At 44.0% G+C, this 19,404-nt stretch overlaps 1 protein-coding gene across 3 annotated transcripts in view; it reads right to left on the bottom strand.

Annotated features, from left to right (window-relative positions):
• Positions 1 to 19,404, bottom strand: part of tenm4 (teneurin transmembrane protein 4) — a 934,100-nt gene that overhangs the window by 52,115 nt on the left and 862,581 nt on the right. For all 3 annotated transcript variants that reach the window (XM_085998898.1, XM_085998899.1, XM_085998901.1), the window contains 2 exons: positions 17,570 to 17,742; positions 15,283 to 15,518 (listed from right to left, as the gene is read on the bottom strand). In XM_085998898.1, coding sequence (XP_085855024.1) covers positions 15,283 to 15,518; positions 17,570 to 17,742 — 409 coding nt within the window. The remainder of the gene's footprint in view (positions 1 to 15,282; positions 15,519 to 17,569; positions 17,743 to 19,404) is intronic.

Here is a 19,404-nt window from a genome sequence, read left to right as displayed (position 1 = left end):
CAATTTTTTTGTATTAAAACACTTTATTCATTTGCAAAGGCCAAGTCTGGTTTTTATGATTTTTGCCCCTCACTGGCTTGGAGGTATGAGGGCGGCTCCAATCCTGCTCCTGGAATGGCCACAAGCATTCCGTCAGAGGGGCCTAGAAGCGACTTCTGATGAGCCTCTGATGCACGGCCCTTCCAGAAAGTCCCTCCCTCCCATCTTGGTCCTGCTCCTCCTCCTCCTCCGCTGGTGTGACAATGTCTGCTGGCATTGGCTGGGAACGTAGGATGGCGAGGTTATGGAGCATGCAGCAAACAACGACGAAGTGTGAGACTCGCTCGGGCGAATACTGCAGTGCTCCCCCGGAATGGTCGAGACAGCGGAACCGCTGCTTCAGCACGCCGATTGTGTTCCACAATGTTCCTCGTCGCCAGATGGCTCGCATTGAAGTGTTCCTCAGCAGGGGTTCTGGGCATCTGGAGTGGGGTCATCAGCCACGGGCACAGAGGATAGCCCTTGTCCCCGAGAAGCCAGCCTTCTGGGTGAGCCGGGGCGTCAAAGGTCAGCAACAGAAGTCTGGCGCAGGATGAAGGCGTCGTGGCTGCTGCCTGGAAACTGCGCATTGACTGCGAGGATCAGCTGCCGGTGGTCACAGACCAGCTGGACATTCAAGTAATGGAACCCCTTGCAGTTGCGGAACTCCTCCGTATTGAAAACAGGTGCCCGCAAAGCCACGTGCGTGCAGTCAATTGCACCATGGGGAAGTCCGCTATTGCTGCGAAGCCCTCTGCGCGCTCCCGCTGCTTGTCCAGGGTCATTGGGAAGGAGATGTACTGCCACCTTCTTCGAAACAGGGCATCAGTCACTTGACGGATGCAGCAATGCACCGCGAACTGTGAGATGCTGGCTATGTCCCCAGATGCGGCCTGGAAAGAGCCGGTCGCGTAGAAGTTCAGGGCAATAGTCATCTTCACAGCCACCGACAGAGATGTCCTGCACCTTATATGAGGCTGCAGATCTGTCCGAAGCAGGTGACACAGCTCACTCACTACCTCCTTTCTAAAACGCAGCCTTCTGAGACACTGCTCCTCCAACATGTTCATGTAGGAAAACTGCTGTCGGAAAACCTTGGCAGCGTAAGGTCTGGTGTGGCGACGTCTGTTGCCCCTCCTCCGTCTGGCCATGGCCGGCCCCCTCTCCCTGCGTCTCAGTGCCCTTTCCAGATGATGCTGCAGCAGCATGTTCCCCCTCCAATGCAGCCCCCATAATAAGCGTGCACAGGAAGTGTCCCCATTGTAAAAGCTCACCAGCAGCAAGGCGATGGTCAGAAGGCTGAAGTTTCTCTGCTTGCGCGGGCTCAGTGGTCAAAAGGCTCTCTGTGTGCAGCTCAGCAACTCTTTGTAACTCACGCAGAAGTTGTGCTCCAGAAATGTCTGCCGTTTTTAAACCACACCAGTCCCCTTTAAATAACACCCCCCCCCCCCCCCCAAGGCCAAGAGCGATTGGGTAAGGTTCCCTGTAAGCTGTCACTAATAGCGCCAGGCGCTACGGAGGGGGGCGCCACTGAATTTCTGATCCGGGGCGCCCAAAAGGCGTTGCACACTGAAATGATGTCATAATCTGCCTGCACCCATGGGCCGGCGCAACGAGTTTGCGCCAGCGCTAAATGCATGGGCAATATGGGGCGAGGTGCTAGGCGCCCGCCCGGAAATTGGCTAGCGCCCCACTTCTCGGCCTCTTTAGGCGTTAATCGGTGGCGCTACCAACCGAATTTCTCCCCCTGTGACTCTACAGTTTCTGAGGTCAACTGACTGGCATAACTCTAGAGTCTCTACTGCCCCTATTTGTGGCAACATCAGGGAGACGACTTCTTCACCTGGAGCGTGTGTCAACTTTGTTGGAATCTGCGACAGATCCCCACCTAAGAAACAACCAAGGCCTAGTTGGTGCCTCCTTCTGCATGGAAGCAGAGATTGAAGCTCTGATGGTAGTAGGAGAGAGAACTGGGTTCCAGACCCTGGAGGCCAGGATACAGGCTGCTGTCTCTAAGGCCTTTCAAGATTGGATAGATGCCATTTGTTGTGTATGTACCTTTAAGTGAATAACTGGTCTCAGACTGCAGTACTGGCAGTGACCACCCCTGTATAAAAGGCGCTAGAGAGCCTCTGTTTGTTAGTTTCACTATTGACTTCCACCAGTAAAGACTTGTTTGTTTTCACTCCTGCTGGTCCGTGTCTCAATCATTCACGGACTTAACACCATTAAACTAGCCATTCCTGCTGATCAGTGGGATGCAATGTCTGGAATAGACATGCCTGAGCCTGCCATTTTCAGGACCGCAGAATATAATAGGCATCTGGCCTTCCATCTCAGTGCACCATATCACTGGCACATAGGAAGAAACACCAGACTGAAAAGCCAGAAGCCCCTTAAAACTGGATGGCTCTATCTCACTGCTGCCTTGTTGTGAAACCAAACTGGATGGATTCCCAAGCTCTGCAGAAAGTGTGTCAGTCACCTGATGGCTGTCACCCTGGCTGATATTGCAGAGATCCCCGGTGGTTACTTATAAAGACCTGGTGCCATCAAAGCTGAGTGCGGTTGCGACCTTCATAGCCACAGACAGAGCTGTGTGGGCAGATCACCGCAGCCTTGGTCCGCATGGCAGAGCTCCTCTATTGCCTTTTTGGTGAAACACACTCATGTAACACACATTTCCTCATTAAGTTCTATATAGCACATGTGTTGCCTTTATTACCTTTGGGAGGAGGTATTATCATGTGGCACGCATCCTTCTTAAATCAGACCTCACTCTTCTTTCCTCCATCCTCTCCTCCTCATTCATGCTATTCCTGGTGCATTTTAAAGTGAGAAAGGTCAGATTGTGTTCAGAAATCTTGGCACTTCATTTTGGGAAGAAAAACTGGTGGAACCAGCTTCTGCCCCAATTTGCTGGCCAGTCAAGTTAGTTGTCCCAATTTTAGGTTCCAGAAATGCCAAAAATGGTGTGGAATGTCAGGTCTAGCATGATTGGGTAGACCAGATAATCTTCCGCTATTGTTGCTAAATAGATTCAATACTTAGGAGCTGAAAGGAACCTCTAATCGCAGAGTGGAAACTAATTATTGGAGGTGAGTAAATTACTGGCTCTTGGTTCTTTGATGGACATGTTAATCAGTTGGAATTCGGGCACAACACTTTTAATATGCCTACTTAACAGCAACAACTGGATGAAGGAAACACTTTAGTTGTCACTTATGGACACTATCCTAGAACTTGACACTGATAATGAGACTGCTGCAGGTATCAGTAAGTGATTCAGTTTCAGGTTCTTGGTATGGTTTTGTTTTACCATGTTCACCGTGAACTATGAACTACTGCACATCAACTTTATTTCCCAAAATGAATTTTAAAAAGGCATTCTAAATTTTTTTAATGAACATATTTCTGTTTCTAATCACAGATGAATAATTCAGTACAGCACCTGCTAAATACAGCTGAATGTGTTAGCAATTATTATCTCATGTCATAACTTTCAAACTGAAAACAAACCTTGATGTTAAGAATGCATAATTCTACCCTTTTTCCTTCAGACCTGGGAGTTAGGCTGTTGCAAAACTCAGTGATTTATCAATAATTAATGTCGAACATAAGTATATCAAGAATTTTACTACACATGTATCCAATCTGATGAGTGGCAAAACAAACACTGAACCTTGTAAATAGGTTAATTTCCTTGGGTTGAATATGACATTCAAACATGAGTCTTTATTTTTTCTTTAACAAACTTCTGATTGATCTTTCACCAACACATTTATGCTTTAGATGGCTTTGTGTAATGTCAAAAGTTAAATAACACACTAAAAATTGTGATAACATTGTGGTGCTATAAATACTGTCTGCTTCATAGCTAGTTATTATTCATGGTCCATTACTCTGGAAAACAACTTTGGCCTGCTGGACCATGTGCAGCTCATCACTCTCTTGAGTTTACACCAGTTATAAGGAGACTGATTCAAACCAGTGAGGGTTGGGGGAGGTTAGTGTTTTTTTTGTCTCATGCATATTTTAAGCAAGATTTTCCTACAGTATCTGGGAACCCAGAAAACACTTGAATATATTTTGATCGAGGTCTTTTCCTGGCTTCGCAGTAACAGCTCTAGTACAGAACAATAACATGTTCATAGATTGGATAACACGGTGAGTGTTTAACAACTAATCAGAACCCTGTAAGGTACAAACTCATCATAATCTAATTTCAGAAAAAAGTATTCTCAAACAGTAGCTGAGAAGCTTGAAAGCTCATAAAACCCACATGTGGAATTTGTCAGCTATATTTCTGCTAATGGTTAGAGAAGTGTGACAATGCCTCACTTATAATTTACTAAAGCCACATGTCCAACCTCCATTCACAAGCACTGATCTGCACAAGGTATAGAGCAGATGTTTCAGTCTTGGTGTCACTGTTGCACTTCAAGGAAAATAGATTAAATACAGAATGTACAACTTAAAATTTGATATATATTTCCTTGCTTAAACCAAAAGAAGGATGCTTGAAAATAACAAACTGGGGTGGCATGGAGGAGGGTGAGAAGAAACGGAACAAGTGATAAAAATGAGCTCAAGTTACAAGAATGAGATGCATGAAACGGAACAGGTATAAATAGTCATAGTGAAAATAAGTAACTTGGTGCAATCAGGTGGTGGGGCTGGAGACATATTGGTGCCATTCCCTTCTTGTTGTCCATGTGCAAGTAAGTGATTGGTTGGTGAGTATTTCTCTTTCTCCTTTTTTCCAAACTTAAACTCTGGTTTATAGTTTCTAAGCTCTCTGTGGTGTAGTGGGGACTGTTGGTAAAAAAGGGCCCTTGAATATATCATTTAATTATAGTGTAATTGGTGGTATTGATTTGAATTAATTTAATTTGAATTAATTAAAGTGTAAATCATGGCAGGAGAGCTCGGCCCCGTGGTATGCTCCTCCTGCGCTATGTGGGAAATCAGGGACACTTCCTGTGTCCCTGATGACCATATGTGCAGGAAGCGTGTCCAGCTGCAGCTACTGGCAGACTGCATTGCGGCGCTGGAGCTGCGAATGGATAGTTACTGGAGCATTCGCGAGGCTGAGGACGTCATGGATATCACGTTTAATCAGTTGGTCACACCGCAGATAAAGGTTGTACAGGCAGAAATTATGTATTTCCTACACCTGAAGTGGGAAGAGCTCCTTCAAACACTGTCACAGAACTCTGTGTACAGCCTGTACCTGCTAGGCCAAACCATCTTCAGCTGCTTCATCAATGACCTTCTCTCTGTTAAGTCTGTGAATCTTGAAGTATGGTGTTCTTCAATAAATAGACGGAGACTGCAGATGAACAATCAACAGGTGTTTACTGGATGAGGGTATTCTAAAAACTAACAGTACAGATCCCTACTCAGGGTTTATATACAGGTGTGGTCACTGCCGGTACTACAGTATACAGGAGCTGTAAAAGTAGTTCTCCTCTTAAAGGTACATACACTACAATTCCTCCCCTTTTTAGATTAACAGTACCATAACATTAATTTAACAGTTAACACTTTTAACATGCACATTAACTGAAAATAGTCCATTTATAAATTCAGTCTTTGGGGCGGCTTCCTGATCCTTTCTGGATAGCGCCTTTCCTGAGTGTCTTGCTCTTGGTGCGGAGGCGATTCTGGCCCCCTGTCGTTGGTTAGTTCACCAGCTTCCGATGCTACTGTTTCTGGGGTAGATGCTACCGGTATGTCGGGTTCATCACCAGGTACGCGAGACATGGGGTTGACTCGTTCCTGTGACGCTAGGATCTGGTCGACATGGCGTCTCTCAATGTTCTCCCCAACATCCACTGTGTACATTAGTGGCCCCTGCCGTGTGCATATTGTTCCTGGTTGCCATTTCTCTGTTTGGTAGTCGCGGGCCAAGACTGGTTGTCCTACATTGAAGCTCCTTGTCGGCTTCTCATTGATGTGCTGGAATTGCTTATTCTCAACATTTCTTCGTACATTTGGTCTGAGCAAATCCAGACGAGATCTCAACCTTCGGTTAAAGAACATCATGGCCGGGGTCTGGTTGGTAACTGCATGTGTCGCATTTCTGTAGGCTAGCAGGAAATTGTCCACCTTATGCTGCAGTGGAATGTCGTCATCGCACATGGCCCTTACTGCCTTTTTAAAGGTTTGTACGAACCTCTCAGCCAATCCATTTGTGGCTGGCTGATACGGGGCGGATGTGTAATGCCTTACCCCATTCCTTCTCATAAATTTCTGAAACTCTTTGGACACAAACTGTGGTCCGTTATCCGAGCAATACATATCGGTCTATTTTTGGTGTTTCCTTGCCGTTGTATATCACGTTCACCCTTATTTTTCCTTTGGGGTAGACTTTTTGCCCCGTGTACGTCTTCAAGACAATCTCTGTATCTCTCAAGGGTATATGTGAGAATAGCCGCTTGTAGTCCCTTCGGTTTATGACTGTTAGGGCTGATCCTGTGTCCAATTCCATTTTCACTTGGACTCCGTCTATCTTGAGCGTGACCCAGATAGTTTGGTGATCCTCCATTTTGATTACCTTGTGTAGTTTCAGACAACCCAGCTCCTTGCTTCCGGAGTCTGTATCACTTTTCTGTTCGTCTGAACTACTCTCCGTCACCTTATGTACCTTCTTTTACTTCTCCTGTGGAGATTTCTTGCTGCTGGTTTTCTTTCCCGACCTGCAGACTCTTGCTATGTGTCCTGCTTTTCCACACTGTCTGCACACTTGGTCCTTGAACCAACAATCCTTCTGGTCGTGTGTTGTTCTGCCGCAGCAATAACACTTCACTGCTCCATATGACATTTCATTGGTGCCATATTCTTGCGGTCTCTGTTGTATCTCTGCAGCGCCCCGTGCAGCTGCTTCGTGTGATACTGCCATGCTGAAAGCCTTGTCCAGCGTAAGATCCTTTTCTGATAGAAGCCGTTTCTGGGTTCCTTCACTTTGAAGCCCACACACAAACTTGTCCCTTAACGTATCTACTAGTCCCGTTCCAAACTGGCAGTGTTTCGATAGCTTGCGCAGTTCCGTTAAATACTCAGCATTACTTTCGTCTTTATGCTGGTTCCTTTTGTGGAACTTAAATCTTTCTGCTATCAGCAGCGGTGTGGGGTTTAAGTGGTCCTGTAGGATTGCCACTCTGCTTTCAAAATCCTTATCCACTGGCTTCTCTGGGGTTACTACGTTTCGCAGTAAGCCATACGTTTTTGGACCCATGGAATTCAACAATACCAGTGCTTTCCTGGCATCTGGCACTTCATTCACCTTGCAGTACACTTCAATGCGTTCTACATATGTCGCCCAATCTTCGACTTCATTGTTGAACGCTGAGACACTGCCACTCTTCGGCATCCCTGGGTGTGGTTAAACTGGCTAAAAATGGCGTCTCCCGCGCTTCCCTTTCTTCCCGTGCTCGCCCTTCTCTGCTGCGGCTCAAATGGCGTCTCCCGCGCTTCCTTTCTTCCCCGCGGACGCTGCTCACCCTTTGAGCACTGGCTGCGCTCTGTGCATTTTCCTGCGCGCCTCTCTTGTTGATGCCGCTCGGTCCTGAACCCCAGCTGCGCTTTACCCTCCCTCTCTTTTTGTTTTCCGTCGATGCTGCTCGGTCTTCAGCCCCCGGCTGCGCCCTGTGCGCTTTACCCTCTCTCTCACCCCGTCGACGCTGCTCGGCCTTTTCTGTGCCGTCGGTTGGCTCCAGCCATCGCTGTCCGGGAAGGGTCTGCGCCGTACCTGTTGCCAGCCTGTTGCGCTGGATCGTCGTGACTGGAGAACCAAGCCCAGCTCTCAACAGCCTCCCCTGCGATGCTCAATCTCTGCTGGATGACTGGGCGGTTGTTCGTGGTCGACGCCCGTGCTTCTGGCCTTGACTTTCTTCCACTGTTCTCCAGGAGCGAATCCCTGGGAGGAAATGCAGAGTTGCAGGTAGGTTCGAATCTGCCTCGTCGCCACTGTTAAGTCCGTGAATCTTGAGGTATGGTGTTCTTCAATAAGGTGTTTACTGGATGAGGGTATTCTAAAAACTAACAGTACAGATCCCTACTCAGGGTTTATATACAGGTGTGGTCACTGCCGGTACTACAGTATACAGGAGCTGTAAAAGTAGTTCTCCTCTTAAAGGTACATACACTACACTCTCCATTATAAGGTCAGAAGTGGGGATGTTCGCTGATGACTGCAGTGTTCAGTTCCATTCGCAACTCCTCAGATAATGAAGCAGTCCATGCCTGCATGCAACAAGACCTGGATGACATTCAGGCTTGGGCTGATAAGTAGCAAGTATCATTCACGCCACACAAGTGCCAGGCATAGACTATCTCCAATAAACGAGAGACTAACCACCACCCCTTGACATTCAATGGCATTACCATCGCCGAATCTCCTACCATCAACATCCTGGGGGATCACCGTTGATTAGAAACTTAACTGGACCAGCCACAACTCACTAAGGCTTCTTCGACAGCACCTTCCAAACTCGCGACCTCTACCACCTAGAAGGACAAGGGCAGCAGACACATGGGAACACCATCATCTGCAAGTTCCCCTCCAAGTTACACCCTATCCAGACTTGAAAATATTTCGCCGTTCCTTCATCGTCGCTGGGTCAAAATGCTGGAACTCCCTCCGTAACAGCACCGTGGGAGTACCCTCACCACACGGACTGCAGCAGTGGCTCACCACCACCTTCTAAAGGGCAATTAGGGATGGGCAATAAATGCTGGCTTTGCCATCGACACCCACATCCCAGGAACTAAATAAAGAAAAGGCCTTCCTGATATTTTCTGCCCTCTCAGATGACATCAGTGGAGCAATAGAGGAGGGAAACTATACTGCTTTGCTCCTTAACCATTTTTCTTGTTTCCTATCAGTAGGGCACTGCATTCTTTAAGTGATTACAAAGTCAATCTCTGGATTTGGTATATTGAGGTGGATTAATTTGCATGAATATTCAAATACCTGCACACTATGATCTTACAGTCTCTGCAACTGCTTGGAATGGATAGTCATGGGTGTATATTCATGACAGCACTAAGGACCTCCATCTCCTCGCTCTCTCTACCACCGACCACTGAATATCATGATGAGTCTTACAGTTCTGAAAAGATTTTGTTCTTTCTCAATGCATTCTGTTGCTAGGAGTTGTGTGTGCTACGGATATCCTTGCAGTTGGTTGTATTTTTTTTATTGTTACTTAATATACCTTGGAAAATTTGGTGATGTGACTGAGATGACAAGTTGGTATTCAGGTATAAAATGTTTACTGAGACATGTATTGGGCTTGATACAGCAACTGATGCATTTTGTGCCCTGTGCAGGATGAATGGAAGGTGTGCTCCACCAATAGCTAATGGAATTTTCACATTCCTGGTTGTGGCAACACAAATTAGAGACATGGGGAAGCATCAAGGTAGATAAGGGTTAGAGGTTGCGGGGCGTGAAAGAGAAGTGAGATAAAGGAGGAGGAGAGGGCAAAGCTAAGTGTAAATGTCAAAGTAGTGGAGGGAGAAATGGGGAGGATGGAGAGGAGTAGGACAGAGAGGTGTAAGGAAGGTGGGAGTCTGCTGTTTTATTGAGTAGCAATGTAATGGCACCTGTGAAATGACTGTGGAGGGGGTGCACTGCTGAGCATGCAGGTTCAATGGGTGTCAGTTGGTGGCCAAGGCACAGATAGTTGAGGTTCGTGATGGTGTTGGGAGAAATGAGTGTAGGTGAGTAGCGGAGGCCCATGATACAGAGACGAGGAGGAGGTTTTCACAAAAAAGGGAAAGCAAGGTCAAGTCAGGGATTTCTGAACTTTGATTCCCCAGCTGATATGATTTTTCGTGGTGGCCCAATTAATTATGGAAGAAATTATTTGAAAAAAACTATACTTCTTAAATATACTAAACATGAACATTCTACTTTTCCCACTGAGGGAACAAATGGGAGGTTGGAGTCCACACATTCAGCTTTATAGTGCCACTTGTGGTGCTGGATCTGGGTGATAGAAGAGATGGATATAGAAAGTTATAGATTGAGCAGAGCCATTTTCACAAAGATCTCAGAAGACTGAAGAAGTTTCAATACAATCTCAAGTTACTGAGGTGAAAAAAGTAAATTACAGACCGAAATGCTTAAACATAAATTCTCTCTTGGTTCTGAATACAAAATGTGTAAAAGTCATCATGGAGAACTGCTTTATATTTCACTTGTAGCTGTATTTTGCATTATCAAGCACACCAAGATCAAATAGTATGAAACAAATCTATTAATACTCAGAATATTTGACAAGCTATTGCACAAGAGACCAATATTCTGTGAAGATATGGTGAAGGAGGCTGGGACTTTGCTCCATTTTAAAACCATCAAATGTTTTATTGTAGATGGATATGTGGAAATTGATGACCTAACAAATGGCTTTGGTTGGCAATCATATGGAAATGCATGCTACTTGTTTTCAGTTTATACTGTTTTGAGCAGTTTACAGTGCAAGTTAAAATAAATCTCAATTATTGATATGCTTCATTTTGTAGCTATGCAGCTCGGTCATTAACCTGTGCATCTCAAGCAATTAGCATACACCAAGTTCAGGTAAACAATACATAAGCAGAAATGGTAAATGGTGTTTAAACTTTGTGATTTGTCGGATTAATTCCTTGCTTCACTACTCCAAGTTACCACACAAAAACTTTAGTATATCCATAACATAAAAGCAACAAAAATTTGAATTGCTTTTGAGATCATTGGGTATTATTCTAAGAGTTTGATTACAATGGCCCAGAACTTGGTGTCGGGGGCTTGCCGCGCGTGCAAGCCCCCGATGTGCACTTACCCGGCGCGCCGACATCTGAAACCTGGCCCGCAGTGGATTTCCTGTAAGTGGCCCGGTTCTGATGTCGGCGCGCTGTGCTAACCTGACCCAGCGGCGTAGTTAGTGCGATGTGCCGGCTGGGATCAGGTGAGCACTGTTCAGCCAATCAGGGGAGGGGAAACTTCATTCATAAGTTTGATAGTAAAGACTGTCAAACTCATGAAAAGTACGGCACCCCAAAACACCACTAAAACTTTAAATAAAATTTTAAAAAGCATCCCAATAATTAAATTAACTATGAATAACTTTAATTGTTTAAAATAGTTTTTTAATCAAATTTTTGAAAAAAATAAATTTTTAAAAAATAGGGTCTAAAACTAAACTTACCTTACTGTAGATTCTTTAAAAATAATAAACCTGTGGGGGGAAAAAAAAATTCTAAATTGTACTAAAAGACCACTTACCTGTAAAACTAAGTACTTACGTGTGGTTTTTCAATGCGTAAAAACCGGAGCCCTTTACACATGCGCAAATCTGTAAAAATACAGGAAATCCAAGTCGCACGCGCTGCCCGATACCGCGCATGCGTTCAGCCTCTTAACCCCTTGGGTCAGAGGACAGGAAATGCCGGTTTTCAGCGCTGAAAACCGGCAATTCCTCCTGGCACACGCGTGAGTACCCTGTCCGTACTCACGCGTTGTGACAGGAATTACTGGGCCATTATTTCAAGGGATCCCTTCATTTGTTATAATAATCATACTGTTATAATACCTAATCTCAAAAAAAATAAGCCTAATCTCTACAAATCAAATCTACAGAATATTGAAATGACTCACTCTTGCAATGCTATTCAATGTTTGCCTGTTTGTATGCTCATACCCCTCCATTTGTGTCCATGTGTATAAGGCAGAGACACCTGATGGATGAAATCCGACTAAATCATCAACCCATTGAGCTTCAAGTTACAACAACAGGGCCAATATTTAAAAAAAAAAGTTAACGACCATACCATTTAAAATGCACCTTGTCCAGAACTTAAGCAAAATGTGTCCATTCAGACAACATTCACAATGGCTCTCGGCCTTGGAACACAATTTGAGACACGTGCAATTTTCCACTGCAATGTTTTCATGACATTATTCTGCCTTGTCCCACTCTCCATTCTGCTCGCCTGACTACATTCCTGGGCCTTTCCTCCACTGTGAGCCAATCTTGCCCTTGACCTTTGCTGTTACCCCTCCTCCACCTCGATTTGTTTAGCACTTACAATATTTCATGTTTTGCCTTTTTTTTTAAACTTTATTTCTACTACCCCCACCCCCCCCATAATTCTTTCTCCCTTAGAAGGCCACTCTTAAGTCAGGAATGAATGACTGACTGACTGTCTGGTTCAGTGGCTTCTCAGCAACTGTAAATGTCATCAATGTTACTCCATGATCAGCTGGCAAGTTTATTTGCACGAGGGGGAGGGGGGATATTTTTCCTCTCCTGCTCATGAGCGACACATAACAACAGTGTGAATGAATAAATCTCACTCCCAGCTGAGTTTCAGTTACAGGCACACTGTGATTTAAATCTGTGACTTGATTGGTTGGAAACAGGCACTTGTAAACTGTGCGACCAGACAAGAAGGGCTAAGATATTTAAAAAATTTAATAAATACGAGGGACAATAATGTGGTTCCAGCACTGTGGCAGCAGAAGCTCTGCTCTTTCATCACTGTGTGTCTCTGCAGTGCTATGAGCTGACCTTGCACTATATTGCAAGATCAGCTCCTTTGCATAATTTTGCAGCTCTCCTGACACACAACACATGAAGCTAAAGAGCGTGATAGCTGGCACCAGCAGCTTTTTAAAACAACTGTTGGTCACCTTTAAAGAGGTACTGATATTGACGGGCAAAAACTGGCTGCAGCATGACCTGGACAATGAAATGGGCACCCTAGCAGGTGGCTGCTTCTCCAAGATGGAGCATAAGTTTCGCTGGAAGCGGACTCCACATTTTCAGCCATAATGTTGAAACCCCTTGGCAAGACTTCCAATCTATGATATAACTGCTTGCGTGAGGCAAGCAGTTTTCTTCTTATTCCTGGGCCCCTGAAGTTCACATCTCTGTCTTCCTCAGCAGAGCTGAGAGAGGCCCTCACCCTCTGTCTTCCGAGCTGCCTCTGCCACCAGTTTCTGCTGCTGCTCGATAGTGTTGGGTGTTTCACCATGTGCAGACTCCTCTTCTTCACTCTCTAACCCAGCGAGGGTGTGAATTTCTGTTATGGTACTTGGGAGAGGCAATATTCACTTAATGGCACAGTTTTAAAGAAGTGTGCAGGGACAGAGGGACCTGGGATTTATGTGCATAGGTCCCTGAAGGTGGCAGGACATATTGAGAGAGTGGTTAACAAAGCATATGGGATCTTGGGCTTCATAAATAGAGGTATTGAGTACAAAAGTAGAGAAGTTATGCTGAACCTTTATAAAGCGCTGGTTAGGCCACAACTGGAGTATTGCGTCCAGTTCTGGTCACCACACTTTTTAGGAAGGATGTGAAGGCCCTTAAGAGGGTGCAGAGGAGATTTACCAGAATGGTTCCGGGGATGGGGGATCTTAGCTACAAGGACAGGTTGGAGAAGCTGGATTTGTTTTCATTAGAGCAAAGGAAGTTGAGGGGTGATTTGATAGAGGCGTACATGATTATGACGGGTTTGGATAGGCTAGACGGGGAATGGCCGTTCCCACTAGTTGATGGTACAAGGATGAGGGGACACAGATTTAAGGTTTTGGGCAAGAGATACAGGGGGACGTGAGGAAAAACTTTTTTACACAGCGAGTAGTGATGACCTGGAATTCGCTGCCAACGGAAGTGGTGGAAGCGGACACACTCAATGTTTTCAAGGGGAGACTGGATAGGCACTTGAGGGAAATAAACTTGCAGGGCTATAGGGATAGAGCGAGGGAATGGGACTGACTGGATTGTGCTGCAGAGAGCTGGCACGGACTCGATGGGCTGAATGGCCTCCTTCTGTGCCGTTATGACTCTATGATGCAGCGCATGACGGTGCCTCCTTAGAAGGATTTTCCTCCTTTTGAGGTGTCTTCTTCGGGGGGCTGTAGTTGTGGAGCACCTAAAGGAAAGAGAAGAGGGACAAGAGTTAGGATGACATTGAAAGGCTGAAAAATAGCAGATGACATACATCACATTGCAGCTTGATTGTGTGTTTTTCAGAGGTTTGTGAAGGAGTGCAAGTAGTAGTCAGAGACCCCATTCTCAGAAGGAGAGTGCAGAAGTGTGCGGCTTTTGCTTGTTGTGCAGAAGAACAAGCAAATGGTGCTAGTGGGTGCTGTGAAGGGAGTAAGGAAAAAGTGAGTGCATGTTTATAGTGAGAATGAGAAGTGGTTTAGCGTGGTCTTGTGCTGATGATGAAGGATGTGATGGAGGTTAGGGAATTGTTGAGAGTGGTGGGCAGGGGGTGGAGGAAAGGACTGTTGCCATGTGTTGTTGAGAGAGCTGGAGAAATGAAGAGCAGTACTCACCCTTACTATTCATGAGAGATAATTGATGTGCTTCCTGCACTGGATCCAGGTTCTGGGAGTGATGTTCCTGGAGCTGACTGAGCAGTGTCTCTCCATTCCTGGTGGACTTGTTGTTTCAGGATCCCCCTTGCACTGGCTGGAAAGAGAACATCCCTCCTCACTCTGACCTCTTCCAACAGGACCTCCAAAGCGACCTTAGGGAATCTGGGGGCTTGCCTGCGACTCATGCTGCCTCAGTTTCTAGCTGCACCACTCCAACAGTGGCATCTTGTAGAAGAGGATGAAACCAAAAGTTTATTCCCTCTTTAACGAGGCCTCTGGCTGACTTGGCAGAAATTGGGCTCCAGAGGTGGGTGGGCTTGTGAGTGACTCAGATGGGAAACCCGCCGATGAGATTATACCCTGGGCCTATTTTTTGCTACAGGTATAAAAAGTTAAATCCTGGATATTATTTTAACTTGCAAGAATAGGACAAGGGAACACAGGTTCATACAAATAAAAGGGAAATTTAAAACTGCTATCAGTAAGTTCCTTCTTCCCACTAGAAGTTCGTTTTGGATTCTTTTAGCAAAGAGCTGGCACAAAACACAATGGGACAAATGGCCTCCTGCGATGTAAACTTCTATGATTTTACGATCAACACATGGAATGAGCTTCCAGATAGAGTGGTGGATGCGAAAAGCCTGGAATTATTTAGGAAACAATTAGATGCTACACTGGCACAGTAGAAGGTCTTTCTAAATGGATGAATTAAAATAGCTGGAATGGCCTTCCTCACCTGTGATTTGTGATGGTTGGTTATCACATTAACTCAATAGCCAACAAAGTTCATATATGGGTTAACGAGATACAATCACGGGGAGGGGGAGAGCAATTTTCGAAAACCCTGTTTTCTATATATTTTCATTTTGCTAGGTCTTACTCACCCTAAGTCTCCGTCCAAATACAGTGATCTGTCCCCTGGCTTGCTCTTTCCGCTGTCTCCATTCCACTAAGTTTAAGCCATTCTCAATGGGCAGAGTAACATTGCGCTTTCCAACAGTAGGATTTACAGTGCCACCCAAGAGATGTGGCTCTGTTTGCAGTGCAACTTCCATGCCATTTGCTAGCATAAGCCTCAGTGAACCATCTGCACCAACATGATATCCATTTCGAACTTGATCTAAGAATACAAAGAAATCAGCAAACAGAGACGAGCACCTGCAAAATTTCAGAGACTCCATTCAAATCAAATGAAATTAGGATGGTCTGAAAATTCAAGGAAAGCAGATCAACAAATTGTTCCACCTCTTTCCTCACCAAAATTCAGCAACCAGAGTTTGGAACCAGGACACTTTCAAAAGCTTTATGTAACCCACACAAAAATGAAATGGAATTCAAATGGAGCCTCGACTCAGCTTAAAGGCTACCTGTATTTAAAAATATATACTTTTGTAAAATATATTTTTCAAAAACATAAACGAGATGGAGGCAAAGTTAAAGGGACACAATTGAATGAGGGGCAGAGGAGGAAACTCATGGAGTAGGTTGGATGCAGGTTGAATCTACACTTCACCACTTTTCTGATCTAAGCCTTGGTGCTGTAGACAAATGTGAAATACAGGGTGCTTTGTTTAATCATGAGACTGAACAACACTGGCAATGGCCTGGGACTGGTTCACCTTTTTCCCTCTCAAGTCTGTAGTCACTCACTAGTCAGCAAAGAAAGATAGCAGGAAAAAAATCAGGAATCTGTCTTCAAAGTAGAAGAATAAAAACACAATGACCCTGAAATACCAGGGAGTTCTATCACTCCCACCGTATCTTTGGTGGGAGACTGGTGCAACTCCCAAGGGAATGCAGAGACACGTGGTTACATCAAGTCTCCACCATTTCTGAGAGCTTCTATATTGTCTTCTATGGGGCACAACTTCCATGGCAAATGATGGGGATGAGGCTAGCGTGGGCCTCCCTAAGTTGACGTTCCTTCTCCAGTCCCTGGATGGGGACCTGGAGTAAACTGGCCCCAATGTGTTTATTAAGGTTAGTGATAATAGTATATTAATGCTAGGGAATGGAACTCTTCCCAATTTAGGCACAAACTGGTCAGGTATAGCATTGCCAAGTGCAGAGTAGAGCTCCTGAGGGACCTTTCCAGTTAGTGTCGAATTAGCAACAATTTTGTTCTCAATGTCCATGCCCATTATGAACTGGAATGAGACTATCCAAAATGATTTCACATAGGACCCTTACAGCCAGCAGACTGAGGCTACTTTACTCTCGTCAGCCTGGGTTGGATTTGAATATAGGTCCCAGAATAAAGGACAACATTTAACCTACTGTACCAACCAATTCCCACTATTTATATAATTATACTAATGGTTCTTCCATGGCATCACTCACAGCCATATATTTCTAATTCTATTATAGTTTCAGGTTTTTTTTTTACTGCTATTAAATAATATACACTGTATAATGTTCTTGTGGGTAATTTTAACTTTTGGCAATGTATAAAATGGGCGATATCTGATATTATCTGCCTGTTATACACCCTGCTTGATTTTCCTTTTCATTGACTTCAATGGGTCAAAATCCTGGAACTCCCTCCCTAACAGCACTGTGGGAGTACCTTTACCACAGGGACTGCAGCGGTTCAAGAAGACGGCTCACCATCACCTTCTCGAGGGCAATTAGGGACGGGCAATAAATGCTGGCCTTGCCAGCGACGCCCACATCCCATAAACGAATAAAAAAGGGAAGCAAACCAGGCAGAGTGTATAATGGCCAGCCATTCAGCTATCTCTCATTTTACACCATCGCCGAAAGTTTAAATTACCCTCTTTATAAGAGAGCACATGTTTTCTGACTCATCTGAATAGTACAATGGGAGATTTGTTAATAGGTAAATTCTTTTGTTCTTCACTTCTTTTGTTCTCTCCCAGCCTGCCTTTCGATCTATTTCATTTCCTTTCCAGTTTTGAAAAAGGGTTAGACCCGAAACATCGACTATAATTTCTCTCCACGGATGTTGCCTGGCCTGATGAGTTTTTCCAGCATTTTCTGTTGTTATTTCAGATTTCCAGCATCTGCAGTATTTTGCTATCGTAAATAAATATACTACATGTCCCATACAGGTAGAATAATGTGAAATCTTGGTATAATTATTAGTTCTTATTAGTGAGAAAATAATAGGAGGAAATAGCTAACAGTGCTAATAATAACCAATGAACTTACCTTGGACTAGGGTGTAGAATGCACCTGCTGCTGACAGATTGGTTGTTATAGTAACATCATCCTTATTAGATGTCTCAACATGTACTCGAACTGAGTTGTCAATATCACCATGGAAACTGTTGATGTGGCCAGTGGGAAAAGTTGCATTGATCAGGCGGCCATAACTATCATACCTAGGTGGAAAGCAATTGTGTTTATATTTTGTACATTTTCTATGACTGAAAATATTTTAGCTTTTATACTGCAACCAACAATCTTAAACAATTTACAATTTCTCCAACACAATTTCCAGTTTTTACTGGACAGTTCTGTTGGAACTCTTTTGTTCAGCATCACAAGAACCATGGAAATAGGATGAATTTATTCTAAGGCTGCAATCAGATACCCCATGGGAGGATAATTTACACGTGAGAAACTCAAAATCAATAAATCACACAAATAATTAATTAATTAAAGTCACCAAACAGTGTAGGATTTTCAAAAGAAGCATTTGGGACACACCCACTGAATTAACCAAATGCTTCACCAATGATGACTGTCTGTTTCTGAGGGGAGGGTCTATGATGACTATCTGGGAGCATAATATTGAAACCAGGGAGTCCAAAGCTCGCTGAAAAAACAAATACGATCCAGCAAACCAGTTTCGATGACATCCATTGCTATTTTGATATTTTGAACATGCTTTCATTTCAAAATGATTTGTAATCAGAAGTATATATCTGTATGTTGACAGATTTCAGCAAAAAAAAATCAGCTCAAGTGAATTACGTATATTTTTGCTAATTTCAATCCACGACCATTGATAAAACTCAGGTATTGCAGAAAGGCTTTTGCTTTCTTACATTTTGCATTTTATCCTTATTTTGGTGAGTTATTTAAATTAAAATTATTAAAATTTAAATTTCAGGAAACAGAGTTGTCTGGTAAAGCCTCTTATGAGACATTATTAAGTACGCAAACATACCCACTGATGCGCTAAAGATATTAGGGTAGAAATTTGTCTGGATCATTTTCTGAAGAATTCTGAGCAGGTCAGTCCCGCCACATGTTCTGCTCATGATGCACACATTTTCCAGAAGGGACCTTCAACAGATATTAAGTCCCTAATCAACATGTGCAAGGGACTGAAAGCATGTTTTAGGCGGCTGCTGGAACGACTAAACAATGGGCCAGGCGAATTTAGCAGTGACCCGGACACGCACAGATTGAGCACAGGCCATCCCACTGCTAAATTTGTCAACCTTGTGCCCCATTGTATTAAAATATATAGCTGTCCTAACAGCTTTTACAGTTAAAAAAACTACACAAAAGGAAACATATTAGAAAAATTTTACTGAAGCAGAGATACTGCCTCCTGCAACTGTGTTGAATTTGTGGATTGGGATAACAGTGCACTGTTTTATCCTTTTTGAAATGAATTTTTGCATTCCTGATTAACATAAAACCTGAAACTGTATTCTCGTACTACTCATTAATCTTGTTTAATCAATGTGTTATGTAATTTCATCCCACAGTGAAAGACTTTGCCAATGAAACAACGCTTTATCCATTTACAGACTTCGATTAGGACCACACTGAATTAAACATTAACCTCAATTGAACTGCATAAAATAAATGAAGCACAGCAGCGTAAATCAAGGGTCACTGTTGAGCAAAGGAGGTCGCCCCAGTGTGATAGCATGACTTCTGAAGATAATTAGGTGAAAAGAAGCAAGAAGTTGCAGTCATTGGTAAATAATGAGAAGTTAGGTGCTGCAATTCATTATTTAGTAAATATACTGTTTTTTTAACCCTTCGTTGACAATATCATCTAAACAACAAACTCAAACATTTTG

This window comes from Somniosus microcephalus, chromosome 10, assembly GCF_052327205.1.
Source record: "Somniosus microcephalus isolate GS21.2 chromosome 10, FLI_Smic_1.0, whole genome shotgun sequence".
NCBI lineage: Eukaryota > Metazoa > Chordata > Chondrichthyes > Squaliformes > Somniosidae > Somniosus > Somniosus microcephalus.
This window is presented reverse-complemented; position numbering and strand designations above follow the sequence as displayed.